The sequence below is a fragment of the Martes martes genome (genome assembly GCF_963455335.1).
Source record: "Martes martes genome assembly, chromosome: 1".
Taxonomy (NCBI): Eukaryota; Metazoa; Chordata; class Mammalia; order Carnivora; family Mustelidae; genus Martes; species Martes martes.
In genome coordinates, this window is record NC_137888.1 from 67,898,535 (window position 1) to 67,920,197 (window position 21,663).

General features: G+C 39.4%; 1 protein-coding gene across 3 annotated transcripts in view; it reads right to left on the bottom strand.

The window, feature by feature from the left end:
• The window catches only part of GK5 (glycerol kinase 5), a 76,947-nt gene that overhangs the window by 49,500 nt on the left and 5,784 nt on the right, over nucleotides 1–21,663 (bottom strand). For all 3 annotated transcript variants that reach the window (XR_013967910.1, XM_080822566.1, XM_080822567.1), the window contains exons 2-4: nucleotides 18,217–18,310; nucleotides 15,727–15,802; nucleotides 4,116–4,209 (exon numbers count right to left, since the gene is read on the bottom strand). Coding sequence is in view for 2 of the 3 variants with exons in the window: in XM_080822566.1 (XP_080678692.1) it covers nucleotides 4,116–4,209; nucleotides 15,727–15,802; nucleotides 18,217–18,310 (264 nt within the window). In the remaining variant the exon portion in view is untranslated. The remainder of the gene's footprint in view (nucleotides 1–4,115; nucleotides 4,210–15,726; nucleotides 15,803–18,216; nucleotides 18,311–21,663) is intronic.

The window sequence follows — 21,663 nt, forward strand, 5'->3', positions numbered from 1 at the left end:
AAGAGACAGACAAGTAATCAAATCAATAAGTGAGATAGTCTAAGAAGACACTGACTGTAAAATAAACCAATATTGAATGTACCACCAAGAAAAAAAATCCTGCTATTTAAATTGCAATATAATGCTAAGATATAATTGATGGTTAAAATGATTTTAAAAAATTAGTAGTTAAAAATACATCTTGCGGGGCACCTGGGTGGCTCAGTGGGTTAAAGTCTCTGCCTTTGGCTCAGGTCATGATCTCAGGGTCCTGGGATCGAGCCCCGCATCAGGCTCTCTGCTCAGCAGGGAGCCTGCTTCCTCCTCTCTCTCTGCCTGCCTCTCTGCCTACTTGTGATCTCTGTTTGTCAAAAAAAAAAAAAAAAAAAATCTTGCTTGGGGTGCCTGGCTGGCTTAGTCCATGGAGCACACAACTCTTGATCTTGGAGTTGTGAGTTCAAGCCTCACACTGGGTGTAGACATACTTAAAAATAAATTCTTTAAAAAAAAATCCTGAAAAAAAAAAAAAAACCCTAAGCAAACAAACAAAAACACCTTGCTTAAAAATCACCCTTTTTAAATTGGAAACAAAAAAAATATATGTCTTATAACTCTTACATTGCTCGTGAGAATATAAATGATGCAGCTACTCTGGAAAAAAGTCTGACAGTTTCTTATGAAACAAAACATGCAATTACTATTTGACCTAGCAATTAATTATACCCTTGGGGTATTATCCTAGACAAATGAAAACTTATGTTCACATAAAATTCTGTACACAAATGTTCAAAACAGCTCTATCTGTAATAGCCAAAAACTGCAATTTGCACAGATGTCCTTAAACGGGTGGTGCATCTGTACCACTGAATACAATTCAGCAATTAAAAGTAACAAGCTATTGATTCACATATAACTTGGATTCTCCAGGGAATTACACTAAGTGAAGAAAGCAAATCCCAAAAGGTTTTATACTGCATCACTCTATGTATATAATATTTTTGAAGTGAGAAAAAAATTTTAACGGAGAACAGATTAGTGGTTGCAAGGAGTGAGGGATGGGAAGAGTGTGGGGAAGTGCACAGGAGAGAGAGGATGTGGTTACAAAAGAGCGACACGAGGGACCCTTGAAATGTTCATCATCTTGATTCTGGTGGTGGATACATGAACACAGGGAAAAAACCGTACAGAAATTATAACACACACACACAAACGCACATACATGAGTACAAGTAAAACTGAGAAAATCTGAATAAGATCTATAGACTATATTAATGTCAATACTACTATAGTATTATAGATACTATAATTATAATTATACTATTTTAGACACAATAGTATAGTTTTGTAAAATGTTACCATTGAGAGAAACTGCAAAGCCTATAAGGGATCCCTGTATTATTTCTTACAACTGCATGTGAATCTATATTTTTCTCAATTAAAATTTCAATTGAAAAAAATGTATATCTCAAAACCTTTGAAAGGTAGTAAGTGCTGTGAAAGAAAGAAAGGACAGTAAGACAGAGACTGGATTGAGGGGTGGGGACATACTACTCTATAAATGGGATGGCAGGAAAGGGCTCACATAGAGGAGATGGCATATGAGCTGGGCCTGGAAAGGTGAGAAAAATCCAGTCATGACAGGAGAAAGCCCCTGAGGGTACGAAGGCCTTAAGGTAAGGGGCAGCTTCAGTGCTCTAAGAACAAAAGCAGGCTGGAAAAGCTGGAGCTGAATACTTAGCAGCTTCAGGAAGGAAGGGTCTGGGAAGTGGTCAGAGCTGTAGACAGGGCCAATCCATGGTAAGGAGTTGGGATTTTATGCTACAAGCAAAGAAAAGCCTTAGCAACCATTAACCAACAATCAGAACAGCAGTGAAAGGAAGCAGGAATGCTGCTAGAAGAACTGGAGGAAAACAATGGTCCAGGAGACTGCCAACACAGGTCAATTACTTCACCATTTTGTTTGGAGCTAGCATTGGCTAAACAAATGACTTTGGTGCCATCTCTGGCACATACACCCTCAACATTTCCATAACCTCAATCAGTAAACCATGAACATCCAGGAGAGGGGTGCCTGGCTGGCTCAGTTGGTAGAGCGTGCAACTCTTGATCTTGGGGTTGTAAGTCTGAGCCCCACACTGAGATTACTTAAAAATAAAATCCTTAAGAAAAAAAAAAAAAAAGCGGGCGCCTGGGTGGCTCAGTGGGTTAAGCCTCTGCCTTCGGCTCAGGTCATGATCTCAGGGTCCTGGGATTGAGCCCTGCATTGGGCTCTCTGCTCAGCAGGGAGCCTGCTTCCCTCTCACTCTCTCTCTGCCTGCCTCTCTGTCAACTGGTGATCTCTCTGTCAAATAAATAAATAAAATCTTTAAAAAAAAAAAAAGAAAAGAAAAAGCATCTGTATAGGATGAGTGCAAGGTAGGCTTCTCTCAGTGGCAGGCCAGGCCCTGGAATCGTGTGTGCTAAACTCCAAGAGTCTGTGTACATTTGTCTCCTAAGAAAAGCCAAAGTTTACATCATGTGCATCCTCAATATCAAGTAGATGAAGAGTTTTAAAGGCTGATTTTTGTGCCTGAAGTAAGTTTTATATGTGAGATTTGGGGTTTGTACTACAGATGTAAATATTTCCAAAGTCAAAACTTATTCTTTTTTAAAGATTTTATTTGTTTATTTGACAGACATAGATCACAAGTAGGCAGAGAGGCAGGCAGAAGAGAGAGGAGGAAGCAGGCTCCCCGCCGAGCAGGGAGCCCGATGTGGGGCTCGATCCCAGGACCATCGGATAATGACCCGAGCCGAACGCAGAGGCTTTAACCCACTGAGCCACCCAGGCGCCCCTCAAAACTTATTTTTAAAGGAATAAAAGTTATAAATACCTCACTGACAGACCTAAGAAATGTTTGATGAATTGACCTATTAAAAACTAAAATTATGCATTAAGATACAGAATTCTACATTGTAAGTAGTATAATTTAAAATTATACCATTCAAAGTTCATGACATTTCCTTATAATTATTTTCAACTCCTTGATTAGTCTGTCCTGTAAAGAGCACCTCTTGGTTCTCAGCCTTTCAAGTTATTAAAGCAAGGTGCATTTTCATATACTAAACTAACAAAAGAAAAACCAACTGCAGGTGAGATTATGGCGAAAGTGTCTCTTGCACTCATGCACTGCTATCAGATTCCATAATATCTATAATATCTTTGTTTTCATATAAAATTAATGTCTCCAGGGAACCTGGGTGGCTCAGTGGGTTAAAGCCTCTGCTTTCGGCTCAGGTCATGATCCCAGGGTCCTGGGATCGAGTACCGCATCGGGCTCTCTGCTCAGCAGGGAGCCTGCTTCCTCCTCTCTCTCTGCCTGCCTCTCTGCCTGCTTGTGATCTCTGTCAAATAAATAAATAAATAAAATATTTAAAAAAAAATTAATGTCTCCAAATAGTTGTTGAGTAAAACCAATGCTCCAGATATTCCCTGAAGCACTACCTGGTACGAGCACCCTAGCTGAGGAGGCATTTAGCTGGGCGGCATTAGAACACGGAATATTGCCAACACACTGTAGGCAATCCACAGTATTGATTATATCAGGTCTGGCCACATTTGGAAATTATCTTACCCTCTGACTCAGTAATCCCACACTCACATTGCCACCGCCACTGAGGTCACCGGCATGGTTGTCACCATTGTCATTTGCGACCTTTATGTGATAGGCATCAGTGAAGAGCTCATGGCAGTCAGCTAGTTATCGATCTCAATATCCATTCTCCACTTTTCTAATAAAAGAGGATGAAATCTGGACACTTTCCTATTTTCCTTCTGGACACAGTCTGCATTTTGTCTATTTCTCCAAGAATGGCAACTTGGCAAATTCTTCTCCAGGAATGAATTCTCACTTATGTGAGAACATCTGCGCCGTCCTAAACCTCCTTAGGGTTTCCTGAAGTGTAGTACTTTAGTCTATCACATATGCTTTTGGGTGACTATTACTAAGTTTCACTGATGTGAGGAGTGTGCATATGTGTATTCTCTTCTCAATCTCCTAAAGCAGTACAATTAGGAGATTATACACTTAAGCCTATAGTTAAGAGACATTTACAGGGAAAACAGCAACATCCAAATCACAGAAGAAAAAGATTACCTTCAGTCTGAGCGAATTATTCCAAGATTTTACAAGTTCAACAGCTCTTAGGTCTTGCCAACTAATGAAGTTGTGAAAATGATTTCCCGTTTTCCTATGAATGATAAAACAGTATTTGGAGACTCAATATGAATCGAGGCTATATTAAATAAAAGATTTGCCATAAGAGAAAGCAAAATTAGAGGGCACACTGGAATCTCAAAGTATGAGTTAATTAAATGGGGCTTGCTGAATGACTTATTTTATAAATTGAACATATTTTGTAACTATTATAATATGAAACATAATGTGAAATTCTAGACCAAATTCTAACAGGAAAGATGCTCTTTTTGAAGGAGTACAATGTGCATACTTCTAAAACACAAGAAATTTAATGAAAAGTTCTTTAAATACTTGCCCATACCCCTTAAAAAGAAGCCAATGCTTTCCCCCTTCATTGTACCTTGTCACACTATCAGATCAAAACCTCTGTACCTACAGAAGAGCTGAAATATTGCCTAAACCTATTTCTATGTCTCTCAACTTTATGACTGGCTTAGCCACTGGCAACCTACCAGGCTTATCAAAATGTGTCTAGTAAAAGAAATTTAACAACCTCTGGGTGGACACTGCAATATAAGTACAGAACTAAGAAATATAGTAGAAATAAATCATTTCCCTTTTTGGCTCCTGTAAATTCAACCACTGACATCTACCAATCTTTGACATTCAACTCAGACTTGCTTTCTACTCTATTTCCAGGTGCCCTCCCGTGTGGGCTGGCCACGTTCAATTCCCTAGACTGTCATAACCCCTACTTCTTAAGCAGTCCATACTCAAGAGAATGTCTTCAATTTATTGACCTGGGAACATTCTACTCCTGAAATTCTAACATTCTAATATATTAGTTGACACTTCTTGTTATTATTCCAGTTCTCTCAATCTTACTCTCTAAATGCCTTCCCTTCAACCTCACTGCAGCCTTTAATCCCTCAAACATTCCCTTTTCTGCCTACCAACCTGTCCCAGGCTTCTTTCCATTCTTGCATCCCATGACCTAGCACACTCTCTACCCCCTAACTCTCTTTATAAAAATTGTGGTAAAATATATGTAACATGAAATTTGCCATTCTAAACATGTTTAAGTACACAGTTCAGTCAGTGGCATTAAGTTCAGTTCACAATGTTCTATGTTACCGTCCCCATTATGTCTAAACATTTGGGTTGTTTCCAGCTTCTTGCCACAGTGCATAATGCTGCTGTAAACACTGCTATACCTGTTTGAGTCCCTGTTTCCAATCCCTCTGGACAAACCCCTAGGATGAGAATTGCTGAGTCATATGATAAGTCTACTTTTTGAAGATCTGTTGAACTTTTTCCCACAGCGGCTACACCATTTTACATCCTTGCCACAAATATACAAGAATTCCAATGTTTCCCCATCCTCACCAACACTTGTCATCCTCTATTTTTTTTTAATTTTTTAAAAGATTTTTATTTATTTATTTGACAGAAGGAGAGAGATAGCGAGAGAGGGAACACAAACAGGGGGAGAGGGAGAGGGAGAAAGAGGCTTCCCGCTGAACAGGGAACCCAACACAGGGCTTGATCCCAGGATCTTGGGATCATGACCCAAGCCTAAGGCAGATGCTTAACAACTGAGCCACCCAGGCACCTTCTCTATTTTTAAAATTATAGCCATCCTGGTGGGTGTGAAGTGATACCTCATTGTGGTTTTGATATGTGTTTCCCCAATGGCTAATGATATTGTACATCCTTCCATGTGCTTATTGACTAATTGTATATTATTCCAGTCCTCTGCCCATTTATGAATTGGGTTATTTGGTTTTTTGCTGTTGAGATGTAGGAGTTCTTTATATATTCTAAATATTAATTATTTATCAAATAGATGACTTATAAATACTCTTCACCATTTTGTGAGTTTTCACTCTCTTAATAGTGTCCTCCCCCCCATTTTTCACCTCTATTTATGAGAATCACAGCATTCACCTACATCATGAACATGTTACTTCTTTTTCCTTCAGTGATCCAAATAGTCACCATTATCATTAATGCAAATCAGAAAAGCGATATTCCAATTTTCCTATAGATGAGATTACAAACCAAACACACCAAGATGCAGACCAAGACACATGCCTTCCATGCTGCCGTCAGTTTCCAGAAATCTTACAGCACATTTAAGATATCACTGACTATAAATTTTTCCAGACACATTTCTAAAATGCAAATTGTAGGGATGCATGTGTGGTTCAATCAGTTAAGCGGCTGCCTTCAGCTCAGGTCGTGATCCCAGGGACCTGGGATGGAGTCCTGCACTGGGCTCCTTGCTCGGCAGGGAACCTGCTTCTCTCTCTCCCTTTGCCTGCCACTCTGCCTGCTTGTGCTTTCTATCAAATAAATAAATAAAATCTTTAAAACACAAATTGTACACTCTGCCAAAGTAATTTCAACATGGCTTTATTTCTTGTTCTTGTGATTAAATTTAGGGCAATTTTTATACTTTGGGGAATTCCAGTAGGTAAGAATATGAAAGAGGAATTAGTTGTCAAAAATATGAAAATATCTTGGGAACCTGGGTGGCTCAGTGGGTTAAAGCCTCTGCTTTTGGCTCAGGTCATGATCCCAGGGTCCTGGGATCGAGTCCCGCATCGGGCTCTCTGCTCAGCAGGGAGCCTGCTTCCTCCTGCCTCTCTGCCTGCTTGTGATCTCTATCAAATAAATAAATAAAATATTAAAAAAATATGAAAATATCTTCATAGTGTTTTCTGATGCATATACGTTTTTGATATTGATGAAGTCCAATTTATCTATATTTGGTCTGTTTTGTTTGGTTAGCTGTGCTTTTGGTATCATCTAAGAAATCAGTCCTATATCCACAGCCATGAAAATTCTCCTCTATGCTTTCTTCTAAGAGTTTTGAAGTTTTATCTCTTAAGTTTAGTCTTCAGTTCATTTTTTAAGTTAATTTTTGTGTATGGTATAAGGTACGGGTCCACATTTATACTTTTGCATATGGACCCCCAGTTTTCTCAGCATCATTTGTTGAAAAAATGGTTCTTTCTGCATTGCCTGGTCTTGGCAGCCTTGTCAAAAATCAGTTGACCATTGTATTTTTTTTTCCTTGGGCTGACATAACAAAGCACCTCAGACTGTGTGGCTTAAGACAATAGCAATTTATTGTCTCATAGTTCTGGAAGCTAAACATCCAAAATCATGGTTTTGCCAGGGCCATCTCCCTCTGAAACCTATATGGGAATCCTTCCTTGCCTCATCCTAAGCTTCTGGTGGTCTGCAGCAATCTTTGGCAATCCTTGGCTCAGAGGTGCATCACTTCGACCCCCTCCTCCACAAGGCGTTCTGTGTGTGTCTGTTTTCATGTAGTCACCTTTGTGCGAGGACACAAGTCATACCAAATTACAAATCCACCCTACTGCATTATGACCTCATCCTAATTTAACTAATTACATCCGCAGTGACCCTATTTCCCAAGGTCAAATTCTGAGGTGCTGCTGTTCCTTCTGTTGGGTTATTTCCCCCAAATCTCCCTTACTCCTAAGTGTGAGATTACTGAGTCAAAACATAAGGTGATTTTCCAGCTCCTCATATGTGGCCAAACCTCCAATATTTGATGGTATAGCCAATATTGCATATTGACTACTGCAATACTTTTAATGCCTTCTCAGATACGGTGCCCATATCGAATGGTGCTTTGGGGAGTGTTTGGGACATTGGATATACTTGGTAACTACTTGGAGACATTAATTTTATATGAAAACAAATGTATTATAAAATAAGATAGTAATGCATAAGTGAAACACATCTGCCATAATCTCACCTAGACTGATTTTTCTTTTTGTTATTTTAATATATAAAAATGGACTTTGGGGTGCCTGGGTGGTTCAGTCCGTTAAACGTCTGCCTTTGGCTCAGATCATGATCCCAGGGTTCTGGGATCGAACACTGCATCTTCCTCATCCCCCTTCTCATGCTCTCCCTTGCTATCTCTCTCTCAAATAAGTAAATAAAATCTTTTAAAAAAAATAAAAAGTAAAAATAAAAATGCATCTTGCTTAATAACTTGTAAGGCTGAGAACTGAGAGGTGCTATTTACAGGAAAGACAGAGTAATTAAGGAGTTAAAAATGGTTATAGGAGGGTGCCTGGGTGGCTCAGTGGGTTAAAGCCTCTGCCTTCGACTCAGGTCATGATCCCAGGGTCCTGGGATCGAGCCCCGCATCGGGCTCTCTGCTCTGCAGGAAGCCTGCTTTCCCCTCTCTCTCTCTCTGCCTGCCTCTCTGCCTACTTGTGATCTCTGTCTGTCAAATAAATAAATAAAATCTAAAAAAAAAAAAAAATTAAAAAAAAATGGTTATAGGAAATGTCATGAATCCTGAATTGCATAGTTTTAAACTGTACTATTTATAATGCGCAATTTAAATCTTAATGTATGGGGCACCTGGGTGGCTCAGTGGGTTAAAGCCTCTGCCTTTAGCTCAGGTCATGATCCCAGAGTCCTGGGATCGAGCCCCGCATCGGGCTCTCTGCTCAGCAGCAAGCCTGCTTCCCCCCTCTCTCTCTGCCTGCCTCTCTGCCTACTTGTGATCTCTGTCTGTCAAATGAATAAATAAAATCTTTAAAAAAAAAAAAATCTTAATGTATAATTTTAGTTTTTAACAGATTAATTCATTGAATATTCCTTAAACTGTGACTAATTTCTTCAGTTAGTGAGATGTTTAAAACTTATGCCTTTGAAAATAAATGTGTTAACTCTAGAAATCTGATTTCCCACTCCTCAGGAATTGCAGATTTTTCTTGTTGAGGGTTGGAGTTGCCAGCTTGTGACTTTTCCAAACTATTTTTGCAAAGTGTGCATTCCTTATTGAGTGTGGTCACTGAAGTTTCTGCAATTTCTCTTACCTCTGTGATTGGCTAGTGACCTGATAAAGATTTTCTTAATGTCTGGCTCCAAAAGAACCCCCCAAAGGTACTGGCCCTTTAAATCTTCCAACAGACACAGTCTGAGAAAGCCACTGCAGCTGAGAAGGCTGGAACCTAGGTGAGCATCCATGCCAGTTCTGTAGGGCACAATCAAATCCACCAAAGCATACACACTCAAATTTTTGTAGGACAATGTCCCCACTGCCTGCCCTGGCACCTTCCACTCACTCCAGGAATGTGAGCTGCTTTCCCCACACCCAAAGCAGGGCTGAGGAGTAAAGGATGATGGCCGGTTTGTACACACCCTCTTACCTGAGAATAGTAGCCTCTACCTTCATCCAGCATCCCCTAGTTGTTACAAGGCCCGATCAGGTTCTAGAGTTCCAAAATAGTTTACTACAACCTCTCTTCCTAACTCAATGCTTGGTTTGTCCAACTCTCCCCAATTCCTTCTCCCTTTTTTCTGCACAATGTCACTCTCTACCCCTTATCTTTCCAGTTAACCATTTACCTTTTCAACACCTAACCTGGGATCCTACCAGCTTTCTTCTGTGTCTACTTTCAATGCCAGAACCTTGTGAACTGATACCAATCCATTATTTATGGAACACAACCTTGTGTATGTCCTCAGAGTCACTTAAAACAACAAAAGTCTTTCTCTTGTCCCTCATTAGTTTCCTCCCCATGCCTCACAAATGGTACATCTTAATTTTCACAGATTTCTTAAGCCCTAGGCCAGCACTACCACCTGCTTCTCAAAGGAAGTAAAGACACAGGAATGACTTTCCTAACTCCCCATTTCTCCCGCTTCTCTTTTGGTTCAGAGGAAAAGCTTTGCGTCTCATGTCACAGGCTGGCAGCTCCACCTGAACTCTCTATACCCATGTCTTCCCAACTCTTCCATCACTTCATTTCATCAGTATTCCATCAACTCTCTTTCTATACATGCTTAAATCTCCCACATTTGAAACAGAACCAAAAATACCTCTCCTAACCCAGGATGCCCCCCACACCTAACTAAGCCCCTTCAACATTTCCTCATCACCTCCCATTACCTCAACTGAACACAATTCAAATGCAACTGAGATTTCTAATCATTCATGAAAATTACATTCACTGTGTAATGTTGGTTTCCTAATTTCCAGATTTACAGGCTCCTTTTCCATTTGACTTGATCCTTCTGCAATATTGACTCCTGACAATCACTTCTTCCTACCTAAAACTGTCACTTTCCTAAACTTCCATGTTATCATTATGATGTTTCTCCTTCTACCTCTCTAAGTATATGGGATTTTCTTTGTTTCCTTTGCCAACTTTTTTCCCCCTATCATTTCATGTAAGGATCATGCTGCAAAACACTGGCATGGTAAAGGAATAGAGTACGTGGGAGTGGGGAGTGTTTTCAGATATGAGAACAGAGACCTGAATAAACAATAGCCTTCAAAAACACTTCTCAGACTTAGTCTCATTCCCCTCAGATCTACTCAACTGCTCACTTACTATAGGAATAAGTCCTCTGAAGGAGAAATACAGACTCCCCTGATTCAAGAATATTCTTTCTCAAATGTAAATTTGGTCACATTCCTCTTCTGCTTAATGGCTTTTGATAGTTTCCCACTTCTTGTAAGAGACAAACTCCTTATCCTTACCACAACAAATGGCCTTTCCTGGACTGGGACCTTGCCTTCCTCTCTAGGTACATCTCAATCACAAAGATTTGAGTGCCTACTATGTGCCAGGCACTGTTCTAAGTATGAAGGATCCAGTGAGAATAGGGCAGACAGAAATCCCAACATAGGACTTCTTATTCCAATGAGAGATATGTAATAAAAATAAATATGCAAATAAATAAATAAGAATTTTAGGGTCACCTGGGTGGCTCAGTTGGTTAAGCGTCTGCCATTGGCTCGGGTCATGATCCCGGTGTCCTGGGATCAAGCCCCATGCTAGGTTCCCCTGCTCAGCAGGGAGCTCGCTTCTCCTTCTCCCCCTGCTCGCGCTCTGTTCTCACTGTCTCTCGAATAAATAAATAAAATCTTGGAAAAAAAGAATTTTGGATAATAAGTGATGTGAAAAAAATAAAATGGTAAAGTGATAGGCAAATAAAATGGTCAGGGAAGGTCTCCTAGGAGAAATGATCTCTGCAGTGAAGTCTGAATGATGGGAAGGAGGTAAGTTCTCAGGTAAGAGAGCTCCAGATGGAGGGAGCAACAGGTGCAAAGCTGCTCATAACAAAAGTAGGAACCAGTGGGGAGTGTTCAAGAAACAGAGAGCAGGCCAGTGTGGCTGGAGCACAGAATAGGAGGAGGGGAGTCTGAGAGAAGGTCAGTGTCAGGAAGGAGTCAGAAAACGTGGCGGTGGCACCTTCTCTATTTTACCCCTTGAAATCTACAGTACTTCTCATTCTTCAAACATACCATGCTCTCCCAGCTACTGCTTTTGCCAGTGATTTGCTCTTCCCACTTAGAAAACTCCTGCTCATCCTACAAGGCCTGGCTCAAGTGACTCTGTAAAACCCTGCCTCATTCCACCTTCTTCTACACTATTCAGTGCCCCCCTTCAGCTCCTTCATTACCAGGCACACAGCAATTCTATGGGGCAGATTTCTACCAGCCTGCACCCTAACTATCTAGGCTCACATCTGTATCTCCCACTGGACTGTGAGTCTCCTGAAGACACAGTCTATTCCCTTTCAGATTCTCACCTCCTAGCCCAGACGCCAAAGAAGTATTTGAAAAACGAATGCTGCTACCAATCAGGACTACCAGACTGTGTTTGACAGAAGTGAAATCTACACATACATGATTCTCTGTGCCATTCTACCCACAATAGCATCTACTTACACACTTAAATCTGATCTTTAATCACTGATTCATCAAATGCTTACACAGCAATTTGTGCCAGGAGCTGGGGACATAAGTATGAAGAAGAGAGAGACACGGCATCTTTGCCCCTATGAATATATTCTCTACCAGGGAAACCAAAGAAATGCTCAATTACTCAATTGCTTACTTACTATAGGAATAAGTCTTCTGAAGGAAAAATACAGACTGCCATGAATATACTAACAGGGAGACCTTGCCCAGTGCAGAGGTCAGGAAAGACTTCCATGAGAAATGACAACAGAAGTGAGCTCTGAAGGATGAGAAGGAACAAACAAGGAGGTGGAACACTCCTGACTAAACATATTACACGTTCCAAGCTTCTCAGCCAGGATGAAGCACGATGCGTTAGATGCTAGCATAGCTGAAGAACAAGGACAGGGAGAAGATCACAAGAGGAGAGTGACATCATCAATTCCTAACATGGTAGAAGACAATCTAGAATACTGATCTCAAGAAGCAGCGCATATTCCAATATTCACTTAGCAGTGATTTGGGCTTGTTTTCCCTCTGTCAACAATAAAAGGAGAAATGGAGGAAAGACATCAATAGCAGTATTGTAAATGAGTTGCCTTAAACCTCTCTAACACATTCCGCCATTCCGTGGCTCTTAATATATTTGTGTCATAAGTAATTGGTAAGAACCATTAACACAAGTATCAGGTACCACAATAAAAGATGTATTTGGTGCTGTGGGAACACAGGCTCATTTGTATACTTGTATTAAGAGACTGCAAATTCCTTGAGGGCTGGTGCTCTTACTCATTTTCGTATTCAGCTCTGCAGCCAGTACAGTGCTTTACTCCCTGTGAGTCCTCAAACAGTTACTGAGTGAATCTCAGTTTGCTTGCATGGCTCATAGTTTATGTTACTAATTGGCACACACCCTGATCCGAGGTTAGCTGGCAGAAGCCTCCCTGAGAGACACAGAGATTGAAGAACCAAAACAGCTCAGATATTTTAGAACAAAAGGAATTTAAAACAACCAAGATGGAGGAGATATGCCATTACTTGAAGAGGCAGGCTAAACACACCACTGATTAAATACACTGAGAAAATTTTTTTAACCTTAAGAATACGAAGAAAACACAAGGACCAAGTTTCCTGGCATCAAAAGGAGGGGGAAGAGAAAAACAAAAACAAAGTTCAAAGTTTTAGACATCCTGACCTTAACAATCGGGAAAAAATGTTTGTACGGTCAGGACAACAGGACCACAGCCAAGACTGCAGGAGAAAGAAGCAGTAAGCTGGGGCGAGGAGGTGCAGGCTGGGACTGGAATGCACAGCACACTGTGCCAGGGGCCTATCTGTCAATCTTTCTCTAGAAAATGAGCACGAGGTACTTCCTGCTGGCTCGGAGCCGTGACCACTTCTGCACTGTATCTCCGCTCTCTGTTGTGGCGCTTACATATTTGCCGACATTCTGTGCTACCGTGGCTCACGAGAACTCAGGGAGCATTATTTTAAGACTTCATTATTTCAAGGTAAAAGAAGCACAAAGCCTGTGTGGGGTGTTTTTGGGGAAAATCTCTAGCGTTTCAGTTCCTATAAGCAAAGTTTCCAAAACTCGTGAAGGAATACAAACATCTCAAAAAAGGAGAGTCAAGGAGAAAATTCACAATTAACTGTCTTAGGAAGAAATCTTACCCTTCCACAAGGACACAGCCACCAGTAAGGGAAGTGAATGGTCTTGGAACCTGACCTGACTCCTCTGTTTCTCCCAAAAGTGAAACTTGGTCTTACTGCCACATACAAACTTTCTTCCTAATATTTTGATCTTCCTGTCATGAATGACCTGCTATCTAGGTTTTGATGTAAACAATCTTTGTGGCCAATGATCTAATCTCCAAATCCAACAAAACACAACACTTCCAGTGAGTTATTTCCCTAGGAACACTCCTTTGCCCTTACTTCCATCCACCTACTTCCCAGATCCATGTTTGTCCTATCATGCCAGCTTTTTGCTTTCTGATCCCATTTATGTTGGGCGGAGGGGCGAATATTCATTGTCCAAATCCTCAGTCTTCTTTTTTTTCTATCCATGTAATTCCTACCAGAGAACATACCTATTTCTCTCGATTCAGTCTATGTCAACAATCCTCCACTAGGAGTGATTCTGTCCCCTAAGGGACTTTGGACAATGTCTGGAGATGTCTTTGGTTGTCAAAACTGGGGGAGTGGGGTGCTGCTGGTACCTGGTGGGCAGAGGCCAGGGATGCTGCCTAACACCCTACAATCCCAGGACAGCCCCCAACAACTAGGAATCATCTGGCCCAAAATGTGGACGGTGCCACTCTTTAGAAATCCTGATCTACACAGATGACTTTAATTCATTTAGTCTTTCATCTGACAAATGTATCACCTATTTAAGACGTGCTCTGCCCAGCACACAGATTGGGAAGTTTGGGGAAGGCATGCTGTAGATGCAGGCAACCATCTCAGATACATTGTATCTTGAAAGAAAAAGCACCTATCTAGAGGAAATGAGCCATGCCTTAGTTAAACCAGACAAACGTTCTAACCACCTTTGGGGTATCTCCACATTCACACGTCCCAAACTGAACACTTCATCATATTCCCTTCCACCCACCCTCATCACCATCTAACTCATTCCTCCTCTAATGTTCTCTATAATTTCTATCATATCCCCTCAAACATCAAGGCCAGACATATTGGTAAAGTTAAACTTCTTCCTCTTATCCAATACTGAAATAAAGGCCAAGACCTTGTGAATTCACCCCGATTATGTTTCTTACACTTATCCCTACTTCCTATATCTACTACTTTTCCTCCCCACTGCCCTATGCTCAAGATGCCTTTGGAGTCTAGTGCTTTGTAACAAAAAAACATTTTATAGAATTTTGTGGTGGTTGTTATTGTTTTTAATGAAACTCATGTTGGGGTTCCTGGGAGGCTTAGTTGGTTAAGCATCTGCCTTCGGCTCAGGTCATACACGATCCCAGAGTGCCAGAATCAAGCCCCACATCAGGCTCCCTGCTCAGCGGGGAGTCTGTTTCTCCCTCTAACACCCACCCCACTCTCCTGCTCTCTCTCATTTTCTCTCTCTCTCTTTCAAATAAATAAAATCTTAAGAAGTTTAAAGAAACTCATGTTGAAGGCAATATGGGTGTAGTGGAAAGAGCATGTCTGGAGGCCAAAAAGATAATTTGGAATCTTGGCTCTATTTATTAACTGAGTGGCCTTGAACCACTTACATAATTATTTCACTGAGCCCTGGTTTCTTCCTGTATAAAAGAGTCATAATACCTAATTAAAAAGTTTGTTTGTTAGGATAACAGAACCTGAAATATAGATATTCACCATACAGTAACCATTATATTATAATTGTGTTTAATCTACACATACCCCATATGCTGTAGGTACTTAAATATTAAATTTGGAATAGACTGAAAATATAAACCATAATTACAGAATCGTGTTTATGAAATTTGTTAGTTTCTCTTGAATCTTTTTTGGTATAAGCTAATTTTTAAGATTTCAATCCATGCTTATTTGAAAAACTACCTTATATCAAAAGAAAGGAATGGAGATTTTTATGATAGTAACAATACTTTTTATTGTTATCATTTTATGTAAGTCGACCTCAGATAACATGCAGGGAGCATATTTTAAAATGCCAGAAAGTAGGCCCACTTTCATCCCTCTTAATCAAGTTAAACTTCTATTAATTCACCAATTTAAAACTCTCCAAAAAGGTTTCACAGCAAGGGAGCAATGTATTCACTGTGGTCCAAACCCAGCAACAGAATGCTTATCACACAATGCACTTACTTGTTCCACGTAATAAAAGTTCCTCTCTGTGTTGAAATGCCAAGACCAACAACTTGGTTCATCTCTATTCCTGCAGCTAAAAATAAAGATAGGTAAAACACATGTTTAAAAGCTAGTGAAGCTTTTCTTTATAATATTACAGTATGGGAAATAAATCATTCAATATAATCTTTAAGGGAAACATATGGGTTTAGCATTTAGTAACATAACTGGAGCTAATAAAGGAAGCACAACTAAGATGGTTTTACAGTAGTTTTTTACTTTAAGGGAAAAAGGTCATATTTTAATAATAACAAAAAGGGCTTTTTGTTTTAAATATTAGAAAAAAAAGCAAACACCACTCAAAGTAAGTTAGACTGTATTTCTTCTTGATAATACTAAAAGATTGATCTTAATTCAAGCAATGATCAACCTATAAAAATTAATAAAGGGAAACCTCTCTAAAATGCACTGCAGGCCAAACCACTGGGTCAATTACAAGAAGACCTATCAATCACAGACCCCAAGAGTAGAATCCTCAGCAGGAAGGAATCGGCAATTATAGGTCATTAACGGGGAAAGATGTACATTGCATCTGCTAAAATAAGTTTACCCCAGCCAATGAAAAACCATCATTACCCCAAACTCTCACTTTTCTCCAATGGACTACAGTTCAAAACAATCCTTCCCAACCTCTTTCTCCTTTCCACAAAATAACATTCCTTTCCTTTGTTTGCTGGACTAGCCTACAGTTTTTGCCATAGCTTGCTCGTCCCAAACTGCTACTCCTGAATAAATCGCCCTTTGCTGGTAAAACAACTTATTTTTATGGTCACCACAACATAATATAAGTTGATGGTTGATGACAAGAAAAATTCCCAGGGAAAATAGTATAATTACTGAAGCTTAGATCTTAACAGATGCTAAGATGCAAATAAGAATATGGTCTTTCTGGGGCACCTGAGTGGCTCAGTCAGTTAAGTGTCTGCCTTCCGCTCAGGTCATGATCCCAGGGTCCTGGGATCCAGTCCTGCATTGGGCTCCTTGCCCAAGAAGAGAGATTCTTTCTCTCATTCTCTCTCTCTCTGTGTCAAATAAATCAATAAAATCTTTAAAAGAAAAAAGAAAAAAAATCCATGGTCTTTCTGGTTCATAGTTCTTAAAATATTGCAACTCAAGTATTTTTTGTGATATTCTTTTAGAAAAGCAATTTATCCCACTAGGAAAATTAGGGACAACTTGAATTTGAGCACTGAGGAAGATACTTCACCCCTGTATAGTACTCCCCTGAAACATATTTAACCTGAATCTAATCATGGGGAAATAAGACAACCGCAAAATGTAGGACCATCTAATAAACTGGTCTATACTTCTGAAAACTGTCAGTGCCATGAATAACATGCTCTAGATTAAAAGAGACTAGACAGACTGACTGCCAAATGCAATGGCTCACCTTTGGACGGATTCTAGATTGGAAAAAAAAAAACCTATTAATGACTGAGATAAGAGAAGAATACTGAAGATTAAGTATTAGAAAATATTACTGTACTAATGTTAAATTTCCTCTGTGATATGTGCAGTGTGCTTATATAGGAGAATTCTCCCTTCCTTTGGAGGTAATCCTGAAATATTTAGGGATCACAGGTAATTATGTCAAATGAACCCTTAAATGGGTCAAAAAAAAGAGTTTGTAAAGAATGATAAACACTGCTAAACGTATGAATCTGGGAAAAGGCATACAGGTGTTCCATGTACTACTCTTGCAGCTTTTAAAAATAAGTTCTGAAGTATTTCAAACCAAAAAGGCAAGAAGGAGAAGCAACTGAGACACAAAAATGAAATGAAAGATCTTTTAGAATTCACATTTACAAGTTATCTCTTGCCACATTCTTAAAGAAAGTTACACGGGGAAAATGTCCTTAAAGAGTTAAGATTTCAGGTGCCTGTGTGGTTGAGTCAGTTAAGCTTTTTCCTTCCACTCAGGGCATGATCCCAGGGTCCAGGGATCAAGTCTGGCCTTGGGCTCCTTGCTCAGCAAGGAGCCTGCTTCTCCCTCTGCCTCTACTCCTTCCCCTGCTTGTGCTCCCTCCCTCTCTCTCTCGGATGAGTAAATAAAACATTAAAAAAAAAAATACAGGTAACACAGCTATAAATTCCCGAGAGCAGGAACTGTGGGTTATAATTTTGTTTATAACCCTCTAGTATTTTGTACACAATAGGAAGTTGAATGAGCACTAGCCACAACCCCGAATGAAGAAGGAAAGTAAGCCTTTATACTGCATTGAAAAAGGATTTAAACCAGAGGACAGAGAGTTGCTGTTACCTTTCCTTGACAAAGTGATTAATTATAAACCACAGATGTCTGCCGAAAAATACTGCGAAATTTTACCCCAGTAAAATACTATTTGTGTAATTATAACTAAGGAAACCCACAAAATTCGACAGACTGAGGAAAACTTTTACTACAAACAAAATACACTTTATTATTTTTATTTTTGCAAGTCTAATTACCTTTAACAGATTCTTTTATTACAGTCACAAACTGAAGCCAGAGAACATCAGGATCAATTTCAACCCAGCCAGCTTGAGGATAAAGACTTTCTATCTATTTGGAAAAAGAAAATTTTGTAAAAACAACATTAGGTAAGTCAATAACATCTGGGTCTTAAAATTTTTTTAATGGTTAAAATGAGGGGCGCCTGGGTGGCTCAGTGGGTTAAAGCCTCTGCCTTTGGCTCAGGTCGTGATCTCGGGGTCCTGGGATCGAGTCCCACATCGGGCTCTCTGCTCAGTGGGGAGCCTGCTTCCCCCTTTCTCTCTGCCTGCCTCTCTGCCTACTTGTGATCTCGCTCTCTGTCAAATGAATTTTAAAAAAAATTTTTTTTAATAAAAAAAATAAAATAAATGGTTAAAATGATTAACAATTTTATTTCATTTATTATCTAATTAATTTTATTGTTAAAATAGAAATTATGAAATAAAAGCTTTCTCTAGTTCATGAGTTTACAGAGAATTTTAGCTTTCTTTATTTTATCTTTACTTCCTAAGTTTTCTATAATGAAGATGTACTATTTTTTTTTAAAGATTTTATTTATTTAATTGACAGAGAGAGAGATCACAAGTAGGCAGAGAGGCAGGCAGAGAGAGAGGGGAGGAAGCAGGTTCCCTGCCGAGCAGAGAGCCCGACGTGGGGCTCGATCCCAGGACCCTGAGATCACGACCTGAGCCGAAGGCAGAGGCTTTAACCCACTGAGCCACCCAGGCGCCCTGAAGATGTACTATTTTTATAGGCAAACATTTTTTAAAAAACAAAAATTAACAAATAAAGTACCAAGTTCTGATTCAGACTATGAGGGAGGAAACACACTCCACCCTGCCTCTACCACTGTACACAGGGATAAAACGTGGGCTGAATGCACACTCTAAAAAATCTACGGTGGCAGGAAGATGGAGGAGGATAAGAATTCGAGTACAGCTAACTGGTGGTGAGTTTCCAATTTCTTCCCTGATATTCCCTGATATAACCAAGACAGTCCACAAAACCAGAAGTGGGTACCAGGATGCAGTGGAAACTCCAGGAGAAGCTCTCATGTTTTGCCTAACACTCAGAGAGAATGGGAGAAGTCCCCCATATTTCCTTTTTCCCCCCTGCTTCCCTCCATACTTTTGTACCCAGGCTAGTGGTTGCAGTAGTAATTGCAATACCTAAAATACTGAAGGAAGTAAAACTCCCTCTCCAACCAGAGGAGGTATGGCCCAAGACTGCCATGTTTTTTTCTCTCTCTCTCTGTGGTCCTGATGTGTAGCCCCAGGTGTGGGCATAGGAAATGCCAGCAGAGTAGGGTAATGAAAGCTCCAACTTTCTGGTAAGAGGAGACAAAAGGGGAAGCTCAGGGAACCAGAAAGTACCACACATCTCAGAGAGGGAGGAGCTTGGGAAAGCTGCTCTGGAAAGTTGGGTATGAATTCCAAGACTTACCTTGAAGCTGTACATGTGTGAACTGTAATCTAAACGGCATAGCAAAGATGTTAAGAACTAAAGGACAAACCCCTACCCGGGTACCAGACAAGCTACTAGGTGGCCATTCACAGGGCAGGTACAAATAGTACTGTCAAGATTCTGGAAATGACAAACACTGAAACCATAGATCACAGAAAAACTGGCAGAATTTGTAGGCTGAACACAACTGTATTAGCTGCCTGGTAAAAGAAAAATATCAACATTGATCATAGGATTTACATAAGACCTGGAGTCTTATAACACTATATTCAAAATGTCCATGATACAATCTGAAATTGCAAGGTATATGAAGGACTAGAAAAATCTCACCTCACATGGGAAAAGATAATAGAGGCCAATGTCTAGATGACAGGTATCTGATCAAGACTTCACAAGCAGTGATTATAAAAATATTCCAAGAAGAAAGGGCAAATTCTTTTGAAACAAATGGCAAGACAGAAAGTCTAAGCCAAGAAATATAAGACAAAAAGAAAAACGAAATAAAATTTTTAGAACTGAAAAATAAAATAATTAGGAGAATTGAAGAAGTGCAGAGAGGCTGGTCAAGGGGTACAAACTTTCAGTTATAAGATGAATGAGTTCTGGAGACCTAACATCCATCATGGTGACTATAGTTAATAATAATGTACTGTATACTTGAAATTTGCTAGGAAAGCAGTTCTCAAGTGTTCTCAACACACACACATACACAAATAGCGTGAGGTAATGGGTATGTTAATTAGCTTGATTATGGTAATCATTTCACAATGTATATGTGTACAAAAACATCAAGTTGTATACCTTACCTATATACAACTTTTATTTTCAATCATACCTCAATAAAGCTGGAAAAATCAATTTAAAAAGAAAAACAGAATTAAAATTAAAAAACATACTGGATGGGCTTAACAAGAGAATAAAGACAACAGAAGAAAGTCAGTAAACCAAAGACAGATTAATGGAAATTATCTAACTTAAATAACAGAAAGAAAAAATATTGGAAAAAAAGAATAAAGCCTCAGGGATCTATGAGACAGGAGCAAAAGGTCTAGTATTTATGTCATCAGAGTCCCCAAAGAAGGAAAAAAAAAAAAAAAAGAGTTCAATGCAAAAAAAAAAAAAAGAAAGAAAAGAAAAAAATTAGGGAAGTAGTAGTGCTAAAAATTTTTAAAGTTCAGTGGAAGACTTAAAATCTATATATTCAAGAAACTTAGAAGACTCCTAAAAGGATAAGTCCAAAGCATTACACATCCAGATCCAGCATAATTAAAATGCTGAAAATCAAAAACTAAGGAAAATCTTGAAAGCAGTCACACGTTATATATATAGAACAATGATTCTGTATGACTGCAGCTTCTCATCAGAGCCATGGAGGCCAGGAGGAAGTGGTTCAACATTTCTAAAGTGCTAAAGAAATGCCATCTACAATTGCATATCAAAATCCCAGTAGGATTTTTTTGTAGATACAGACACAATGATTCTAAAATTTATAGGAGAAAGCAAAAGAACAAAATAACCAGAAAAATGTTGACAATTAAACTGGAGAAATCATACTTTTTTAAGATTTATTACACAATTTTAAGACTTATTATAATGTTGTATTAGTCAAAACAGTGTGCTACTAGCATAAAAATGGAGAAATAGGGGGTGCCTGGGTGGCTCAGTTGGTTAAGTGTCCAGAGATCCAGTCCTATATTGGGCTCAGTGCTCAGTGCAGGGTATGCTTATCCCTGTCCCTCTCCCCACTTGTGTGCTCTCTGTCTCCCTAAAATAAATAAATGAAATAAAAAAAAAAAGAACGACTAGATATCAATGGATCAAAGTTCAGAGACAGACTGACACAAATATAGCTAATTCATTTTGACAAGTATATACAAGACAATTCAATGGAAAAAAAGATAGCTTTTTCAACAGTTGGAAACAATCAGACATTTATATGCAAAAAAATGAACCTCAAA